Raw genomic sequence first — 17,713 nt, forward strand, 5'->3', positions numbered from 1 at the left:
TTTTAGTTACACACTAAGCCCTCTGTTGTTTAATCTAGCCCTCCTGCCCTACACACACACAGATCTACAGATGGAAGGAGTGAGAGGGGTTATTCAAAAGGCCTGTTCAGTTTGCCCTTAGTTTTAGTGACATCGAATCAACTTACTTGTTTGCTTTGGAAGGGCTTTGCTGTGTTTGAATGTATGTGTGTGTGTGTGTGTTGCTGCAAATAGCCCACCTCACTATCCAAGCAACACACACAGTGCCAACATGTGGAAACCTTTTAAAAAAGCATTGCTTGAGCTCACGGATTCAACTGATGGTAAAGTTTCAAACCATCTGAGAATGGTGCTGCTGAGTAGGTGTAGTACAGTGTCTGATGATTATATTACGAAACTAGTCTGCTTGTGCTGGAATGGAGGTGGCCCGCTACCAAATCCATTCAAATCCCTGCACTTAATGGAGATGGAGCATCATTTTCTCTCCCCCTCCCTCCCTTCCTCCTCCTCAGTGTTTCTCCTTTTCTCTTTAACACACACATTTCATTTTCAGTCATGGTGGGGATTTTCTGTTGTTTTTGTACTAAGCTAATGGTATTTTTATTCACCAGCCCTAAACCATGACACTAATAGATACTTTTATGCATTTTTACATTTTTATTTAGTCTGTTTATTAAGCTGTTTTCTGAATAGGAACTATTTTCTACATTTTATTTATTAGAATAAATAATAATACTTTATATTTTTATTTATCTTATTATATTTATTTGTTCACTTCATTCTGTCATTCATTTGTTTCACACTTCAATTTATTAGGCTTTTATGTGGTGCAAGTCTATGAATTCCAGTTCATTCATATTCATATTTCTTTTGATTGTTGACTTTGGTATTTTGCCAAATTGGAACCTAAAGTGATAGTTCACCCAAAAAAAATGAAAATTCTGTCATCATTAACTCCTGCTTAATGTTGTGTAATGTTGTGTACATGATGGTACCTTTTTTGAGTGAACTATCCCTTAAAGTGATCTTGAATTTGAGATTTTAAGGTCTGAAAACTCAGCAAAGAGATGTATGTGATATTATTGAGATATTTTTCTGAGTAGAAAATTAAGGCAGGTCATTTAGGACCAGATTTACTGAACTGGGCAAATTAGCGCGAGATCACAATCCCAAAAAAGCGCAAAAGGGAGTGGAAAGTTCTGAGCGTGATCTACTGAAGATGCGCAAATTAAAGAACACAGATGCAGCCGGCTCATTTCCATAATGACCAATGTAATCTACCAAGAGCAGCGCGAATTAGCGCCAGGTTTTTGGGGGTTTTTTGGCGATAAAAAAACAGTAAATTGACTAGCGTAAACCTTAGTAAATCCCTTTGCATGATTCATTTATGTACTCTAATCCTATAAAATTTGCATCTGAAAGTGAAACTCCTACTAAGGTCAGCCGCAAAAATAACCATGCCTTTTTGTAAATCCTGACAGTATTTTTTAAAAATAATAATAATAATAATGCATTACATGTATAAAGTGCTTTTCTAGGTACTCAAAGCGCTTTTACATATGGAAGGGGAATCTCCACCACCACAAATGTGCAGCATCCACCTGGATGATGCGACGGCAGCCATATTGCGCCAGAAAGCCCACCACACACCAGCTTATTGGTAGAGAGGAGACAGTGATGAAGCCAATCAGTATATGGGGATGATTAGGAGCCCCTGATAAACAGAGGCCAATGGGCAAATTTGGCCAGGATGCCGGCGTTAAACCCTTACTCTTTTTCCGAAGGACATCCTGGGATTTTTCAAAGGCAGTGTGGTGCACTCACAAACCTGAAAAACGTGTTCTGTCTAATCGGGGCCTTAGAGACACATTTGAGATAATGGAGAGATTTCATATTTTGTTTTTGTTTTTTTATCATCAATATGGGTAATAGAAGTAACAGGCCTCAATCATGAAAGTTTTGTAAACGTAAGAGTAAGTTCTGAGTTATTTCCGCTTAAAATGGTCCTTCCGGAAAACTCTCCTCCGAATTCACAAATGCTTCGTAAACATCAGATTTGATAGTTAAATGTGTGTATGTTAATGAATTCCAATCATTCGTCATTAGGACGTGCGTGCACACTTAAAGTATTCACAATTGGCATAATCTCCGCCTATGAATTACAACTACTCAAATTACGTGTCCAGGAACGCTGTGGAATCTTCCGGACTCCCTTCTCAGGTTTGGCTCCATTATATTGCATAAATGCAAAAGAGACTAATAGGCCATATGCATAACAATACATATTCAATTAATGTGTGTCCACCAAAGCGTTTTTAACCAGCTGCATGGTGCTCTTCTGAAAACTGTCAGCTGGTGGCACAGCGTTTTTCCAGCTGAGAAACCAACGTGTTACGTGTCTTATTTTAAAAAATATTACTGAATTTAAAAATGCAGTAACCATTTTAACTTTTCCACTGTTGTTCAGTCATTGTAAAAGAAGGATGGTTGGTCAGTGTATTTGTCCCGTCCCTCCTCCATTTTGATTTTGAGCACCACCATCTTCAGGCAATATTTTTTATGCAAATGTCATGTAATATTGAATGTGTGTGACTGCATCAGTCTTATTTCTGTGACCTTTGAAGCAACAGATTTTGATGGACTGAGATGCGTTTATCCAAAATGTGGCCACCCGTTACTTGAAGTTCAGCGTTTTTGTAAATACCTTTTCTTTGAAGTATAGGCTTCACTTAAACACTATCAATAAAGTATGTTCCTGTTACAAGAGTTTGCTTCGAGTATGTAGTTATATTCCAGTGTAAAATGTGAGATTAAACAATTGAAAAAATGTGAACATTGGGGTAGACGCAGGAGCTCTTAAGGTATATTTCATCGAAAAAGGAAAATTCTGTCATCATTTGCTTACCTTTGTGTCATTTCAAACCTGTATTACTTGCGAACAAATAATACTACGGTGGCTGTTGCTGACTATTTAAATCCATCGGGTTTGGTGGTGTCTCGTGTTGCAAATCCAATGACGCTGGTAGTGAACATTCTCTCTGACCAATCAGTGATCTGTAGTGTTTTCACGTCACATTTTAGTATCGGTACGGTACACTTGGAACCTCAACAGAGGTGGTGCCATTTAAAGCGAGCTGTACCGAGCCGTACCATGCAGGGGAAAAGCGTCAAAGTGAGCCGTACCGAACCGTACCATGCAGTGGAAAAGCGGCCTAAGTAATAGTTCTTATTTTTTGTAACTATTCTACTGTCCTATTTCTTTAAAGACCTACAATCACACACAGAGAGACAATTGTGTGTAGTCACAACTCACAAGTCATTATCTTTGTGTGTGCGTGCGTGCGTGCGTGCGCGCGTGCGCGCGCGCACACACATATATTTTGGGGACAAATTGAAGTGACCAAAACCTGACAAAATCTCGTTTAGGAACATCCTCATTTGTAACACTGGTATATGGCTTTTTAAAAATGCAGAAAGTTTTGTGTAATGGGTAGGTTTATGAGTAGTGTTAATGTAAGGGGATAGAATAAACAATTTGTATGTACACTATAAAAACCATTACGTCTATGAAATGTCCCCACTAAGTAAAAGTGTCTGTGTGTGTGTGTGTTTAGCTCTGTATTCCATGTCCATCATGGCTGCTGCTTGCCTGACGTCATGCATCAGTTTCAAAACAAGGCTGTTCTTTTTGCTCCTCACAGCTCAGAAAGCTAGAATAATTTGTTAATGGCTGTGTAATGATGTTTTTTCTGGGGTTTTTTTCTGTTAATGACCTGCTTTCAAAATGTCTGCAATGTGCATGATTGTGGGTGGGTGCACTGCATGAATAAGAGAATATTGTCATTTCTCATTCTCCTCCTCCATCTGAATTTTCTTCATGCATTTTGTAAAACAGCCGGCTGAATGTGTGTGTTTGTTCCTCATATATTTTGACTGGAGCTAGTTTACACACATGCTCACACACTTATTTGATGATGCAGTACATCAACCTTAGGTGTCAGAGAGCTGATTGACCTGCTGTGTCTGTGTGTGTGTTTGTAGCATTAGGTGATTGTGTGGGTGTTTGAAAGAGTGCCAGAATCACATAAAGCATTGTACCTTTTAGCAGGCTTTGTAACAAAAGAAACGTGCACTCGACTTGGTAACAGAAAATTAATTATAGCATAAAATATATGATAAAAGCTTCATTCCTGCAACTTATTTTTTTACGTGTGCACCAGTAAATATTGATGGGTTTACACTTAGTGGATGGAGCAAAGCAACTTAAGTGGTTATTCAAGAGAATCGATTCATGCCTGTCGTTTTTGTTGTTGAGTACGATATCTAAAGACACCGTAACAGATTTCCACAGATGCTCATATTCCTGCTTTGTAGGTTTCATTATCAGTAAAAAGAGGCCTCATTTATACCAGTTCACTAGCATTGTGTCTTCTCTTGAGATGAATAACCGTTTTTCCTACTCCAGTTTATTTCTTGCAGGTTAATTGACCTCAGATTTTTCTGGATCATTTTCCCTTGTGATCTGTTGTTCATAATGCTCACATTTGATTCTGCAGTCCCCAGACGTCCTCTCCCTGATCTCACGGACACTCACTTATCACTGAGACACATAAAGCACAGCCCAGTCTCTTCCCCCACTGGAAAATATGGCACTGTCAGCGAGCAAAAGAGAGAGAGATAAGAGGCTGTGCAGGTTGATGTTTAGTTATGCTAATGCATACCATCAGCCGAGTTTGCTATCCGCTATTATTTGACTTCACTTGCATAATTCTGAATTTATAATGATGTTATGTGGTGTTGTACAGCTCAAAGACAGGAGACCTGGACAGATCGTGCTCTTCACGAACCTCCATAGTCTATACAGCATCTGTTAGCATAATCCGAACTGGCTGTGTCTCTGGATCATGCCTGCTCTTTAAAATGTAATAACTGTTTATCAATAGGCCTACAAAATTTAATTGAATTACATTATCTGCTTACTAATGAAATACATTTTAAATAATTGCATATGTGCCAAGGACAGGACACCCGTTTCGTATTAATGTAAAATACATACAATACATGCGACTAGATCGTGATTTATGTTGTTGTTGTTTTTTTGTTTTTTTACTTTTTCAGTAAGATTTTATGTTTCTGAAAGTTAAAAAGAACAGCATTTATTTGAAATCGAAATCTTTTGTAACATTATAAATGTCTTTAGTGTCCCTTTTGGTCAATTTAATGCATCCTTGATAAAAAAAAAACAAAATGAACTTCTCTTGAAAATAGTTAGGGTCTTTAAAAGGTTTGTCCTTTTCTTAGGCAAGGCACTCTTATGTAATTGACCCTTATTTCAGTATAAGATGGTAAAAGCCCCCTAATAAGGATAATTCAGAGGCCGTATACACAGCAATACACACACACCTCATATGATACAGAAAGTCATTTAACATAGATTAAACTGATATTATGAAACAGACAGCAGATGTTACAAAGCTATGAAATTTCTTCTTGTCACAACTGAGTTGAACACACACACATTACATGTCCACACATAGCATGGCCTGAACAAACACACCCAGCTCCACTGGTAATGCCAGCGGCCCTCAGCAAACTTATTAGGGAGAGAGCATGCAGTCAGCCGTTCACACAACTCATCGTGTTCCACAGGACTGTGTCTCCAAACCAGACAGCATCACTTTAGTGGAAAAACAACAGAAGACTCATCACTCCAGCTCAGCCAGCCTATTACAGATTCATCTGAACATACAACGCCAGTGGCTAATAATGTTACGCACACAACTATCGTAGCTTCCATTTGCTAGATTGAGTTTAAAACTGTTGGCAGACGTTGTATTTTTATTGGCACATCTTTATTGTGTCTGATAGTAAATATGACTGTGGCATTCCAGAGCTGATTTTATCTTCACTTTCACCACTTATGACCACTTATCTTTGATTTGGCTGGAATGAAAGTGGTGTTTACTGCTGAAATCAGACGAACCTTTCAGAGTTTGGAGTGACAAGTGGAATCAGAATAGCAAATTCAAATTTATGTGTGTGTGTGCGCGTGTGTGTATATATGTATATATATGTATATATATGTATATGTATATATATATATATATATATATATATATATATATTTCATATTTCTGGTCTATTATTTTCCATTTTTACTTTTATTTACACATATATTACACAATTTACACACATTACACAATTTACACAAATTAAAATAATATTTTTGTGGTGGTGCCTTTGAAAATAGTTCTGTACCAATGAAAGGTATTAATTGTATATTTAATAAAATATATGCAATAATATATTATAATTATTAAAAGTATACATTTAGTTTTACTCTGCCTATTTTTTTACTCCATTTACTCTGACTGATCCAACCAGTAACTGAAGGACTGCTATATTTACTTGACCTGTGGAGGGCGCTCTGTTCAGAAGTTGACCACATCATGTTGCAGATGAGTATTTTTGGAGCTCTGAACAATCTGCCCTGCTGTTAGTGCATTTGTTTGTTTGCGTGTGTGAGCAAGAGTGACAGAAATACACATATGTCCCTTTACGAGTGACTTTCAGCAGGATATCTGTGCACTGATTGATGCAGTCTCATGGGGAGACGTGGATAGAAGACGTGAAACAAGACACCCACAGCACTGAAGGTGGCTAACAGCCCTGTCCTTGATCCACTGCCACTCCTTCAGCTGTGTGTCGAGACGACAGGGTGACCTCAGGGCTCTTTTCAGATGTTTAACTAAGACAAATAGGAGCTCAATGAATCTCAACTGTTCCATGATGTCAGCATGACCAACAGTGACAGGGTTCAACTATAATGATTTTGTCCTGCTGGTTTGGATGTGCCTGTATTTATTTATTTATTTTTACTTTCCCTGCCAACATTTTAACTAAACCCCCACATAAATTTTACATTTTATTTTTAACCGTATAAGAGTAAAAAATAAACTCTCTCTCATACTGGCTCATGCCATCCTTATTGTGGAGCCCTGCAGTAAAGTGATTAAACTTACAATATGTAACATATCCAAAAACCACTTGCACAGTGTTATATATTTCTTTCAATTATGTACATTATCCTAAATGTTTCCAAGAATTTGTAAATTCAGAGAAATATACAATTTTAAATAGTGCCCGTCGCCTGTCAGTAGCGTACAGTAATATCTGCGTTATCCCTGGTTTCCGCTTGTACTGCCATAGTTACCATAGCGACAGATGTGGACAGCTGCGTAATGTTTAGCGGCACACTGTTGTTGTTTCGTTCCAACATTATGGATCATGGCAAGCGGAGTTTGGGACAAAAGGAGAACAAAAACGAGGATCAATATCGGCGTGGTGTTTTCGAAATGCGAAAACGCCTTAATCCTTTATATCCGCGGGACTCGCGTGTGGCGCTGATATCTGTCTCTCATTAGCAATCGTGCCCTGCTTCATACCACAGTCATGTTAAAAAACATGAATGTATTCACTCATTCATAAACATTATTAGATCCATCAGCTTGACGACAAGTTCCATGATTCCGCTTATCACTGCGTTATCAATCTACGCCTTTGTTATTGTAAGAGGTTAGCGACCCCTGGCGGTGGAAAAAATGACATAGCTTTAAATGGCTGACAGTATCAATGGTATACCGTCATTAATGGGACAGCAGTTTCTGAGGAATATCGTTATGAAACTGCCTGGTTACAGTTTTTTACCCTGTTTAAATCAATCTGAACAAGTATGTTGATTAAAAAGTGTTTTGTTTGACTATTTAACTTATTTTAGCATTCTGTTTTGCTTGCTATGTTTGACCATTCATAGTTGGAGTGTTGTGAGTTGGGAGGGGTGTGTTTACAGTGTGTTTGGGCAGCGGAGACAAATGTGTGTTTGTGCTCTGTGGTCAGGGAGTGGTGTTTAGAGAAGGAAGTGCAGGATCAATGGGGCCTGTGTGTGTATGGTTCAGGTATACCCACAATATGGGAACAAAATGTCCCTACAAGGATGGCATTATCTGAAATCCTTGTTCTTGTTGGGACATTTGAGAAAAAAAAAGGTTATAAATCATACTAAGTGAAAATATAAAAATGCAGAACGTTTTCTGTGATGGTAGGGTTTGGGTTAGGGGATAAAATATATAGTGTGTACCGTATAAAAATTATTGTCTGTGGAATGTCCCCATTAAAAAATTAAAACCCAACATGTATTTAAAAAAGCTTTAGTGTGTGTGTGTGTGTGTGTGTGTGTGTGTGTGTGTGTGTGTGTGTGTGTGTGTGTGTGTGTGTGTGTGTGTGTGTGTGTGTGTGTGTGAGAGATAGACAAGTCCAGAGTTGGAGTTTGCTATAGCAGGCAAGTAGTGCTCACAATTATATGCTTAATGCAAAGAAATGTTCTTTAATGAAGTTAATTGAGTCAAAATTGAGCATTGATGAAAGTTTCATATACCATGTATGACTGTTTTTAACTGTAACAAACATGCAGGATTTCCAATCTTTCTGGACATTGTTGATGAATATCTCCCCCTAGTGGAGGTCAGTAACACTGCTTTAATCCCCATAGGTTGTCAATAATGTGAAAAGAATATGTTGTAAATAATATACATTATCATTCAAGAGTTTGGGGTCAGTAGGTTTTTTTTTCTTGAGAGAAATTAATACTTTTATTCAGCAAGGAAGTATTAAACAGATCAAAAATCAGCAGTTAAGACATGTATAATGCTACAATAAATAAATAAATACTGTTTTTTTCCTTTCTATTCATTAAAGAATCCTGAAAAAAATGTGCCATGGTTTCCAAAAAAATATTAAGTAAGCTCAATTTCTTTCACTATTTGTAATGTTTCACCACATCAGTTTATAATACTCCTTCGATGTGACAAAACAATTGTTCAAAGTGCAAATTTTTCATGTCGCCTATCAATCGAGTCATAAAGTTTTAATATTAATATACTATTGGAAAAATGTGATTTAAAATAGTTTCAGATGGAGTATTGCATTGTTCACACTCCAGAACACTTCTGGCACTGCTTGATTTGGCCATTCAGATGCCTAAAATATTTCAGATGAAAGAACTTTAAACTTTTATTCTCTCTTTAGGAATGAAGCGTCCATTTAGTCCTGTTGAAGATGGATCGAATAGACTGACTGAACAGACTGGGCATGAGGGTGTATCCTCTGATGGGGTGGAGTTTACCAGACAGGACGCCTCACCTATAAACCCTCGTCCGAAGCGGGAGCGCAAACACAGGTCGTACACACTCTGTGAAGTGTGCAACATTCAGCTGAACTCCGCAGCACAAGCACAGATACACTACAATGGCAAAACACACCAGAAAAGACTCAAACACATAAACAACAGCAACACAGGTATGATATGTGTGTCTTTCTCTGGTGTTCCTGTCATAATCGGAGCTCAAAGACTGGAGCTTCTAGCTTAACATTATCAACCGAAATAGGGTATGTTCTTGGATAGGCATCCTTTATTAGTCCTGGAAATGCTTACTTTGAAACCAATTCTGATTTTGAGGATAGTACTGATTGGTTTTTCCGGGGCCAGCAGATGATGTTTATCTGGGAACATGTCCTGCTGGGGTGAATCCCGTTGTGTATGTTCTTGTGTATGATTGATTCAAGTAGGACAACATTCCTATCACCAATCATATTTTAGTGTGTTCATTCTTGTCAGTTTTGGTCCGATTAAAACTATCTCTGGGGTGTTTGCACTATTAGTGCAGTTTATTTGAATAAGTGTGAACGCTGCCATCCAAACCTTTTCTTGAGGGTCTTGGTCTGCTTTCAAATAAACTGTAGTGAAGTTTGACTGAAATTTGAACGGAGAAATTACTGGTGCTGTTTGTAACTCTTTTCTCTTCATGAGTTCTCAGCTGGTAAAAATACCATCATATGTATTAGAGCTGCACGATTCTGGATAAACTGAGAATCACAATTTCTGTTGTTTAGAATAGAGGACTCTCTGACGATTCTGTATAGACAACTAAACAAAATAACATGTAAATGATTAGAGATACTGACAAAATGTTAATAGCTGCAAATTAATATTTAATTATTTAATTAATTGAATTCTTTTTTTTATCTGTTTTAAATGATTCAATGACTCACTCATGAAGACTTCACTTTTTTATTAATGGATGAATCCGCTTTTTGAACGAAACAAATGAATGGTTTATGAAAAATATATTTTGTTACAGTCACTTGTTGCCACCTACTGGTGTAACGATGTAATTGATACAATCGCGTCAAGTTACTTTCAAAAGGTAATTTGCTCTTTGTTGGTCGCTACCGTAGTCATCAGTGTTTTTATTCGAACTATACATTTTTATCCCAGTACTTCTCTGAATTACTGTAACAGAAATAATGATACTGTGAGGAAAATTTTTTAGGAAAAAATACTGTTTCATACCCCTATACATGACAACTCTCTTGATCAGCCAACGCAGATTTGAATGTTGAAGGTTTAATAGACTTAGCCGAATCGCTGTCTTATAAAGATAAGATTGCATGGGTGTTTGAATTGAGATCGCGATCTTTTAACGATTAATTGTGCAGCTCTAATATGTATGCACATACTGTTCAATGAGCTCGTTTAGACCAGCACACAGCATTGTTTTGTATGTTTGCAAAATATATGTCATCATTTTTATTTTATTTTTAGGTTCAGTGTTAAAAATGACAGTGTAAATGCTAAGCAAACCAGTACTGAGTGTATCATTTTCTTTTTTGGTCTGGACTGAAATAACCAAGAGAACCAAACTACAAGTGTGAACACACCCTTAGGCGTAGGGCTGCAGGACTGGGTTAAGGTCTATCAGCCAATCATTTCCCTCTGGAATTTCAAGGGTTGTTTTATCTTTTTTTCTTTTTTCTTTTAACCTTTATTTAAAGCAGCACTATGCAGGATTCGCTACGCAGGAGTCGCTGTAGAGTACTTGTATTTAACGTTACTGTCGTAAATACAACTCACGCAGAGCGTATCTGCACTCATGGCCTCTGCACTTCATAATAAGTGCGTTACTGCGTTAGGCTTACCTGAGCATTAATGCCAGATGACACCAATAAAGTGTATCATGTACGTCCCATTATTTCGTAACAATGTCCGTTATGATGTTGTTGGACATGATTATTGCAATTTATCATAATAGTTTGCAAATTGCATTTACACTATTTACAACTGTAGGCTTATTTATGTCCTGATAATTATGTGAGATATTGACAACTGTTCTCATGATAATCACAGGAATCAACTTTAACAATGAAAGCCTGACTGAGTGGGTCTCTTGTCCGGTTCCTCGCGCTGTCAGATTCTCGTTACCATTTTCTAGACTCTTCCGACCGCACTTTCTTCGTTTTTTTTTTCGCCATTCTGAAAACGCAGGTCCGATGTTTACTCGTGTCTAACTCCTCGCTCGGTCAGTCTGCCGTTTCCTCTTTCTCTGTTTCCTCTTTCACTGAGGCGAGACGACCACCATTCAACCCGAAAAGAGTCATATAACAAGTGAGACCTAATCAAGTCTGGGTCGGATAGCAGGATTAAACAGATTACAAGCAACAATAAGAAAAGTTTGAGCTGGGTATTCCAAACTTTTTGACTTCACAGTCTCCAAAGGTGATAATAAACTAAAATATAAAAGGGATATGGGATATGATTGGGATAGCAATGTTGCTTCAGGTCAGGACCAACTAAATATGTTGATCCAGGAACATGTCCAACTTGGCTGAATCATGTCATGCTATTCTTGGTCCAAAAATGAACACACAATACTATATAAATGCTGTGTGTTGAATTTTTTTGGTAACCTAAAATTTGTTTCCTAATATAAGTAATAAATGTGTAGAAATTCTTCACCAGTGCTATAAGATGCATCAAATTGGTGTTATTGACAAATTCATATATACATGACATGCAAATGGCTTTTACAACACAATCAACCACCTTCATGTTGTCAGCTGAGGTCTGACAGGCATCTTCATGTAATTCATACCCTTAGACCTCATTGTGTCCATCTGCAGTTAATATGTGATTTTGACTCTACTGGCTTTTATGTTTCCATGGAGATGCAGCTTTAAAGCCCAGCTGATAGGTCAGGAAGGAGCATTTCAAAGGTCCGTGAGATGCTGATTGTTGTAGTTACGGTGGTAAAGATGGGGCTGTACGTCTACATGTCGGCCTAGAGATAATTGCAGGATAGAAAGCGAGGCAGCTGGTGGCAGTTTTGTGTCGTTCAGCCTTATTTCCCCAGAAATGGGCGGAGTCGGACAGAATCTTATGATTATAGGTGGAATTTGTCGATTTATTTGATCAACAGTGGAATAATCCACTAGCACAATTCATTCGTCCTGGCACACAAAAACAGAGCTATGCACAATCGTGCACAGATAGCAAGCACATGCAAATGCCACACTCCAAATCCAGGCCTGCAAACACAATTTTCCTTCTCTTGTAATGCAAATGTGAAATTAAAGCTAACTTCCATGCTGTTGATTCTTACACATAAAAAGACACGCATGCACGACCAATCATATGAGCAGCAGTCAGACCCACTTCAGGTACAGGCTCTCATACAAATAGATCATAATTACATAGCAACCAAACATGTTCACCATGGAAATGCTCGACGTGGCGACGCCCCCTTCAGCAACGGGGTACAGGCACTCACAGTCTCGGAGCCAGCTAGATTTTATGCAGTGTGTGTGTGTGTGTGTGTGTGTGTCAGGGTTTTAGCATGATTCTAAATGGCATAGCTCTATGCCGATCCCATTTGTGCAAGGTGTTTATGGAGAACCTTTAAGATGCATGCATGCACACTGTGTGAGTGTGCGTGTTTGCATTCTAGCGCAAAGATATAAAGGCTCATTGATTAGCCATTCTGCTTGTGTCCGACAGCATAATAGAAGTCAAATTAAACTGGACAACCTTTCCCATGAGCATACAACAATGCCTGAATCCTAACCACACACATACTGTATCACACATCTGCTTGCATACACATCCCCACATGCACAAATCAGTGACTGACTGATTCAGTACTGTATGTGTGTTTTTCATTTTAAGTGGAGAACACTATACAGCTGGGTTTAGTAGCCAATCACACAATATAGCAAGTTAAGCATTTAATTAAGCAATAGCTTACATTTTAGGCACAATATCGCCAATTACTTTGCCTTCATTTGGAACATTTTTTTATCGGCAGAACAAAAATAGACAAAGCATTATAAGATGCTGCATGTCTCAAAGCAAAACATAGTAGTAGTGTTTCATTCCTGAAGAAAATTGGTTTAAACTAATTATTTGATTAAATGATTCAATGATTAATTCATAAAGACAATCAATTGGGCTACGGCCAAATATGCTTACTTTCTTACTATATAGTAGTCGAAAAACAGTTGTATGTATGAATTCACAGTATTCATAAAACAGTAGGCAAAAAGTACCTGGATGACCTTCTACTTCCAAAGAGATTCTGAAGTGTGCAATGGATGTAGCCATGGGCGAGTAATCATGAATATTTTTATTCTGGTGTCACCATTGTCCTGTGCATTGGGTTACCCAAGCCTATTCATTTCCACACCCAATGTAAAATCAAATTTAGCATTTTTAGCAAAAGTAAATTTTTTTGTTAACCTTTTACCATATGTCTTGGAGTATTGCAATAATATCGTATCGTGATATGTATTGAATCGTGACATGAGGGTATCGTTACACCCCTAGTCCCTTATTCTAAATAAAAGTCTTTGCGTCACTGCAGCTGCCGTTAAAAGCTCCGGTTCCCATAGAAACCTGAGACTCGCACTTAGGACTGCCTATGTGCAATGGCTGATAAATAAGCTTTTTTAACGCTATTTGAGAGTTAGAAACCATATTTATGGGACAGTTTATGTCAGATTTTGTTGCTGATTTGAAATATGTTATTTAATTGTGAGTTCGGCAAGCAGTCTTTGAGATTTCAGGGTTCCCCCATTCAAATAGATGGGACTTGGGACCCTATTTTAATGATCTAAGTGCATGGTCTAAGTGAATCCACTTCTGCTAGTTTAATGACGGGAAAATGGACGGCGCACGCGTCACATGGTCTAAAAGGGTTGTCCCTATAATTCTCTTATTGAGTAATGGGTGTGTTTTGGGTGTAACATGAAACAAACCAACCAGAGTCTCATCTCCCATTCCCTTTAAAAGTTAGTTGCGCTCGCACCATGGCGGATTCACTATTTACATGACGGCATTTGCAAGTGGGAAGACTGAACGCGTCTCCAGAGAGGAATCGGATATGCTCGTGCCTGAGGTTTTAGCGCGCAAGCAGACCATCTACGGCATAAGCTGGGTTCCACCATATCTTTATGTACACAATATTAATTGTGTACATAAAGATTATGATTAATAAATATGATTATGATTAATAAAACACTTGTGTCGCGCTTGGCGTTTCATTGCGCCGGGTGTATGATAGGTCCCATAGTCTTGAATGCCCAAAATAACTGCCCGGAGGTGTTGTAAATATGTTCACCGAGTGAAAGTCCTTAAAAGGGACTTAAATAATATACAAAGTTTGAAGATAATTAACTTGAGACCACATTTTAGACAATATTTTAATTTAATTTAAACTTAATTCGGTACAATAAATGAAAAAAAGTGTGTTGTATTATGAATAAATTATTGTATTGTATTAGTATACTAACCCCCGGTTTCACAGACATAGCTTAAGCTAGTCACAAACTGAAGTGCATGTTTGAGCTGTTTTAACTGAAAGCTAATTGCACTGACAGATATTAAAATATGTCAGCGCCATTGTTTTGTCTCAAGATGCACACCAGTAATGTTTTTTCCTCCTAAGGCACGGTTATAAAAGCTACTTCAATGTCCTAACTGAAGTAAGGCCTAATCCTGGCTTAATCTAAACCCTGTCTGTGAAACCGGGCCTATAAATGATATGCGTTCCTGGATTGTAGCGTTCTAGAGTTCACTGTAGTGTACTTAAAACATTTTAGAAATCATTCCACTTGCGATTAAAACTAAATTCTAGATTGCCTATGGTAAGACTGGAAATTCATTTTTGAAGAATTAAAGGCATTTGTGTTGGTACATGTGTTTATTTCACTTTCATGTCAGTAGGGAAAGGCAAAAGCCTGGAAACTCAATTTACGGAGACACTCAAACAAACGCACACACACACACACACACACACACACACACACACACACACGCACACACAATCACTAAGTTACAGTCTTATCACTGCTCACCTTCTGTTGATTCCTCCAGGCCCCTGTACTGAAACCCACATAATCAGCATGACTGCACACACACACACACACACACACACACACACGATACGTGCATGCAGAGGGCACCACGTCTATCTTTTATTTTGTGCCAAAATTAGCTTAGGTTTTAATTTAATTTTTTTTAATGTGTTTGGATTGTATGCATATATAAACATTTGCTAATAAGACTCTTTACTGTTTAAATCCCTCAGAGCATCTGCTTTTGTCCACACTGTTAACGGTCCACTATAGCTGATCGACTATATTACCTCACCCCATCTATTTAAAAACATATTTCCCCTTCTTCCCCTTTCTCTTTATTTTCCAACTCTTCTCTCTCTTTCTTCATTTCACCTCATTCTTATCTGTCCTTCCCCTTATCTCAACACCCCCACCATCCTAATCCACAGAAAGGTGCATCATGGGTAAACTGGGTAATAAGACTGCAGAGTTTAGCAGTCTTCTCTCAGGCTGCCCCTGGACACATGCACTAAATAGTGGTACATAGTAGTTCTGCTGTGCATGTGTGAATAAAGATCAGTCTGCTAACACGACAATTTCAGCTTCTAATAATCCTAACTAAGAGCTGAAAAATTTCTGACATCAAAATCTACCATTAACCATTGTAAGTATTATATGAATTATATAGAGAATTATATATTTTGGCCAGACTGAATAATCAACCAATATTTGGCCAGATATTTGGCAATGAAGTGTGAATCATTTCTGCAATTTGTAACCCTTGGTAAATATGAACAAAGATAACTGTAAAATAAATCTGCATTGTTTATTCTTTTGATATTTCAATCTAACCTTTCATTGACGTAAAAGAATTGAGGAGGGCAGGGGGAGGGGGGTAAATCACATTTTGAAATAAATGCTTTTCTCCAAAACACATTGGCCTCTATAATTCACACCATTTTATTCAATACTTTCTGCAACCTCCTTTTGACAAGATAACAGCTCTGAATCTTCTCCTATAATGTCTGATGAGTTTGAAGAACACCTGACAGGAGATCAGAGACCATTCCTCCATACAGAATCTCTCCAGATCCTTCTGATTCCCAGATCCATGTTGGTGCTTCTTCCTTTCAGTTGAGCCCACTCATTTGTTATAGGGTTCGGTTCAGGGAACTGGGACGGTCATGGCAGAAGCTTCATTTTGTACTCAGTGACACATCTATGTGTTGATTTTGACGTTTGTTTTGGATCATTTTCCTGATGGAAGATCCAACCACGGCCCATTATAAGATTTCTAGCAGAGGCAGTCAGGTTTTGATTTTTTATCTGTTGAATTTGATAGAATCCATGATACCATGTATCTGAACAAGATGTCCAGGACCTCCAGCAAAAAAATAGGCCCACAACATTAAAGATCCAGCAGTATATTTAAACGTGGGCTTTTAAATATCCCTGTTTGCACCAAAACCATCTGGTGGGTTTGCTGCCAAAAAACTATTTTTAAGTTTCATCTGAGCATAAAATCCGGTCCCTTTTGAAGTTCCAGTCGTGTCTGAGAACTGAATATGCTGGAGTTTGTTTTTGGATGAGCGAGGAGGATTTTTCCACATGTTGTTTGGGAACCCTCCCCAAAGGGGTTGTTTGATTTTTTTTTTTTTTTCTGACCCCAAGACACAACTAATCTCTGCAATTCTCCATCTGTGATCCTTGGAGAGTCTTTGGCTACTCAAACGTTCCTCTTCACTGTGCATTAAGACAATATAGACACTTGTCTTCTTCCAGGCAGATTCGTAACATCTTTAGTTGGTTTGAACTTTTAAATTATTCCTCTGATTGTGGAAATGGTAATTTTCAATGCTTTAGCTATGTCTTACAGCTACTTTCTCTGTGTGTGTGTGTGTGTGTGTGTGTGTGTGTGTGTGTGTGTGTGTGTGTGTGTGTGTGTGTGTGTGTGTGTGAGTGATGTGGGGGGGGTCATTTATACCAATGTTTTAGTGAACACATGCTGGTATTTTTTGGTACAGTGCTTCATCTGTGTGTTTTGTGGATTTGTGTTTTGCATGTTTATGCTAGTCCTGCATTTGTCTTTCTCTGCCTTTCATGCTGTCCGTCTCTGCTCTCCTCTAATGCAGCATGAGGTATTGGATTATAGTGACTGTGTATGTGTGATTTATTAAAATATAAAATGTTCTGCATGAGTGTGTCTGCACAGCTGCATTTTTTCTGCATTCCAATGTACTCTCTCTCTCTCTCTCTCTCTCTCTCTCTCTCTCTCTTCTTCCGACTTACCTCTTTTATCACAATTTTTCGTTCGATTATTCACAGCTTCTCTCTTCCATCATTTCACCCTATTACTCTTCACTTGGTCTCTTGTCTGTGCTCTGAGAGCAAGATGGAAGAGTTTACTAGTCTCTGTCCAACAGTTTTTTTCTTTAAAGATGATGTAATTTTTGTGTGCCACTAATAATGCCACAAAAATAATGATTTAATTTTGATTAAATTAAATAAT

The 17,713-nt window shown here is 38.0% G+C and overlaps 1 protein-coding gene across 5 annotated transcripts in view; it reads left to right on the forward strand.

Moving 5' to 3' along the window:
* The window catches only part of znf385c (zinc finger protein 385C), a 126,938-nt gene that overhangs the window by 30,151 nt on the left and 79,074 nt on the right, over positions 1-17,713 (forward strand). For all 5 annotated transcript variants that reach the window (XM_077212404.1, XM_077212405.1, XM_077212407.1 and 2 more), the window contains exon 2: positions 9,064-9,333. In XM_077212404.1, coding sequence (XP_077068519.1) covers positions 9,064-9,333 — 270 coding nt within the window. The remainder of the gene's footprint in view (positions 1-9,063; positions 9,334-17,713) is intronic.

This window comes from Siphateles boraxobius, unplaced genomic scaffold (genome assembly GCF_051911475.1).
Source record: "Siphateles boraxobius isolate OS27281-9 unplaced genomic scaffold, OSU_SipBor_1 66, whole genome shotgun sequence".
In the NCBI taxonomy this organism is placed as follows: Eukaryota; Metazoa; Chordata; class Actinopteri; order Cypriniformes; family Leuciscidae; genus Siphateles; species Siphateles boraxobius.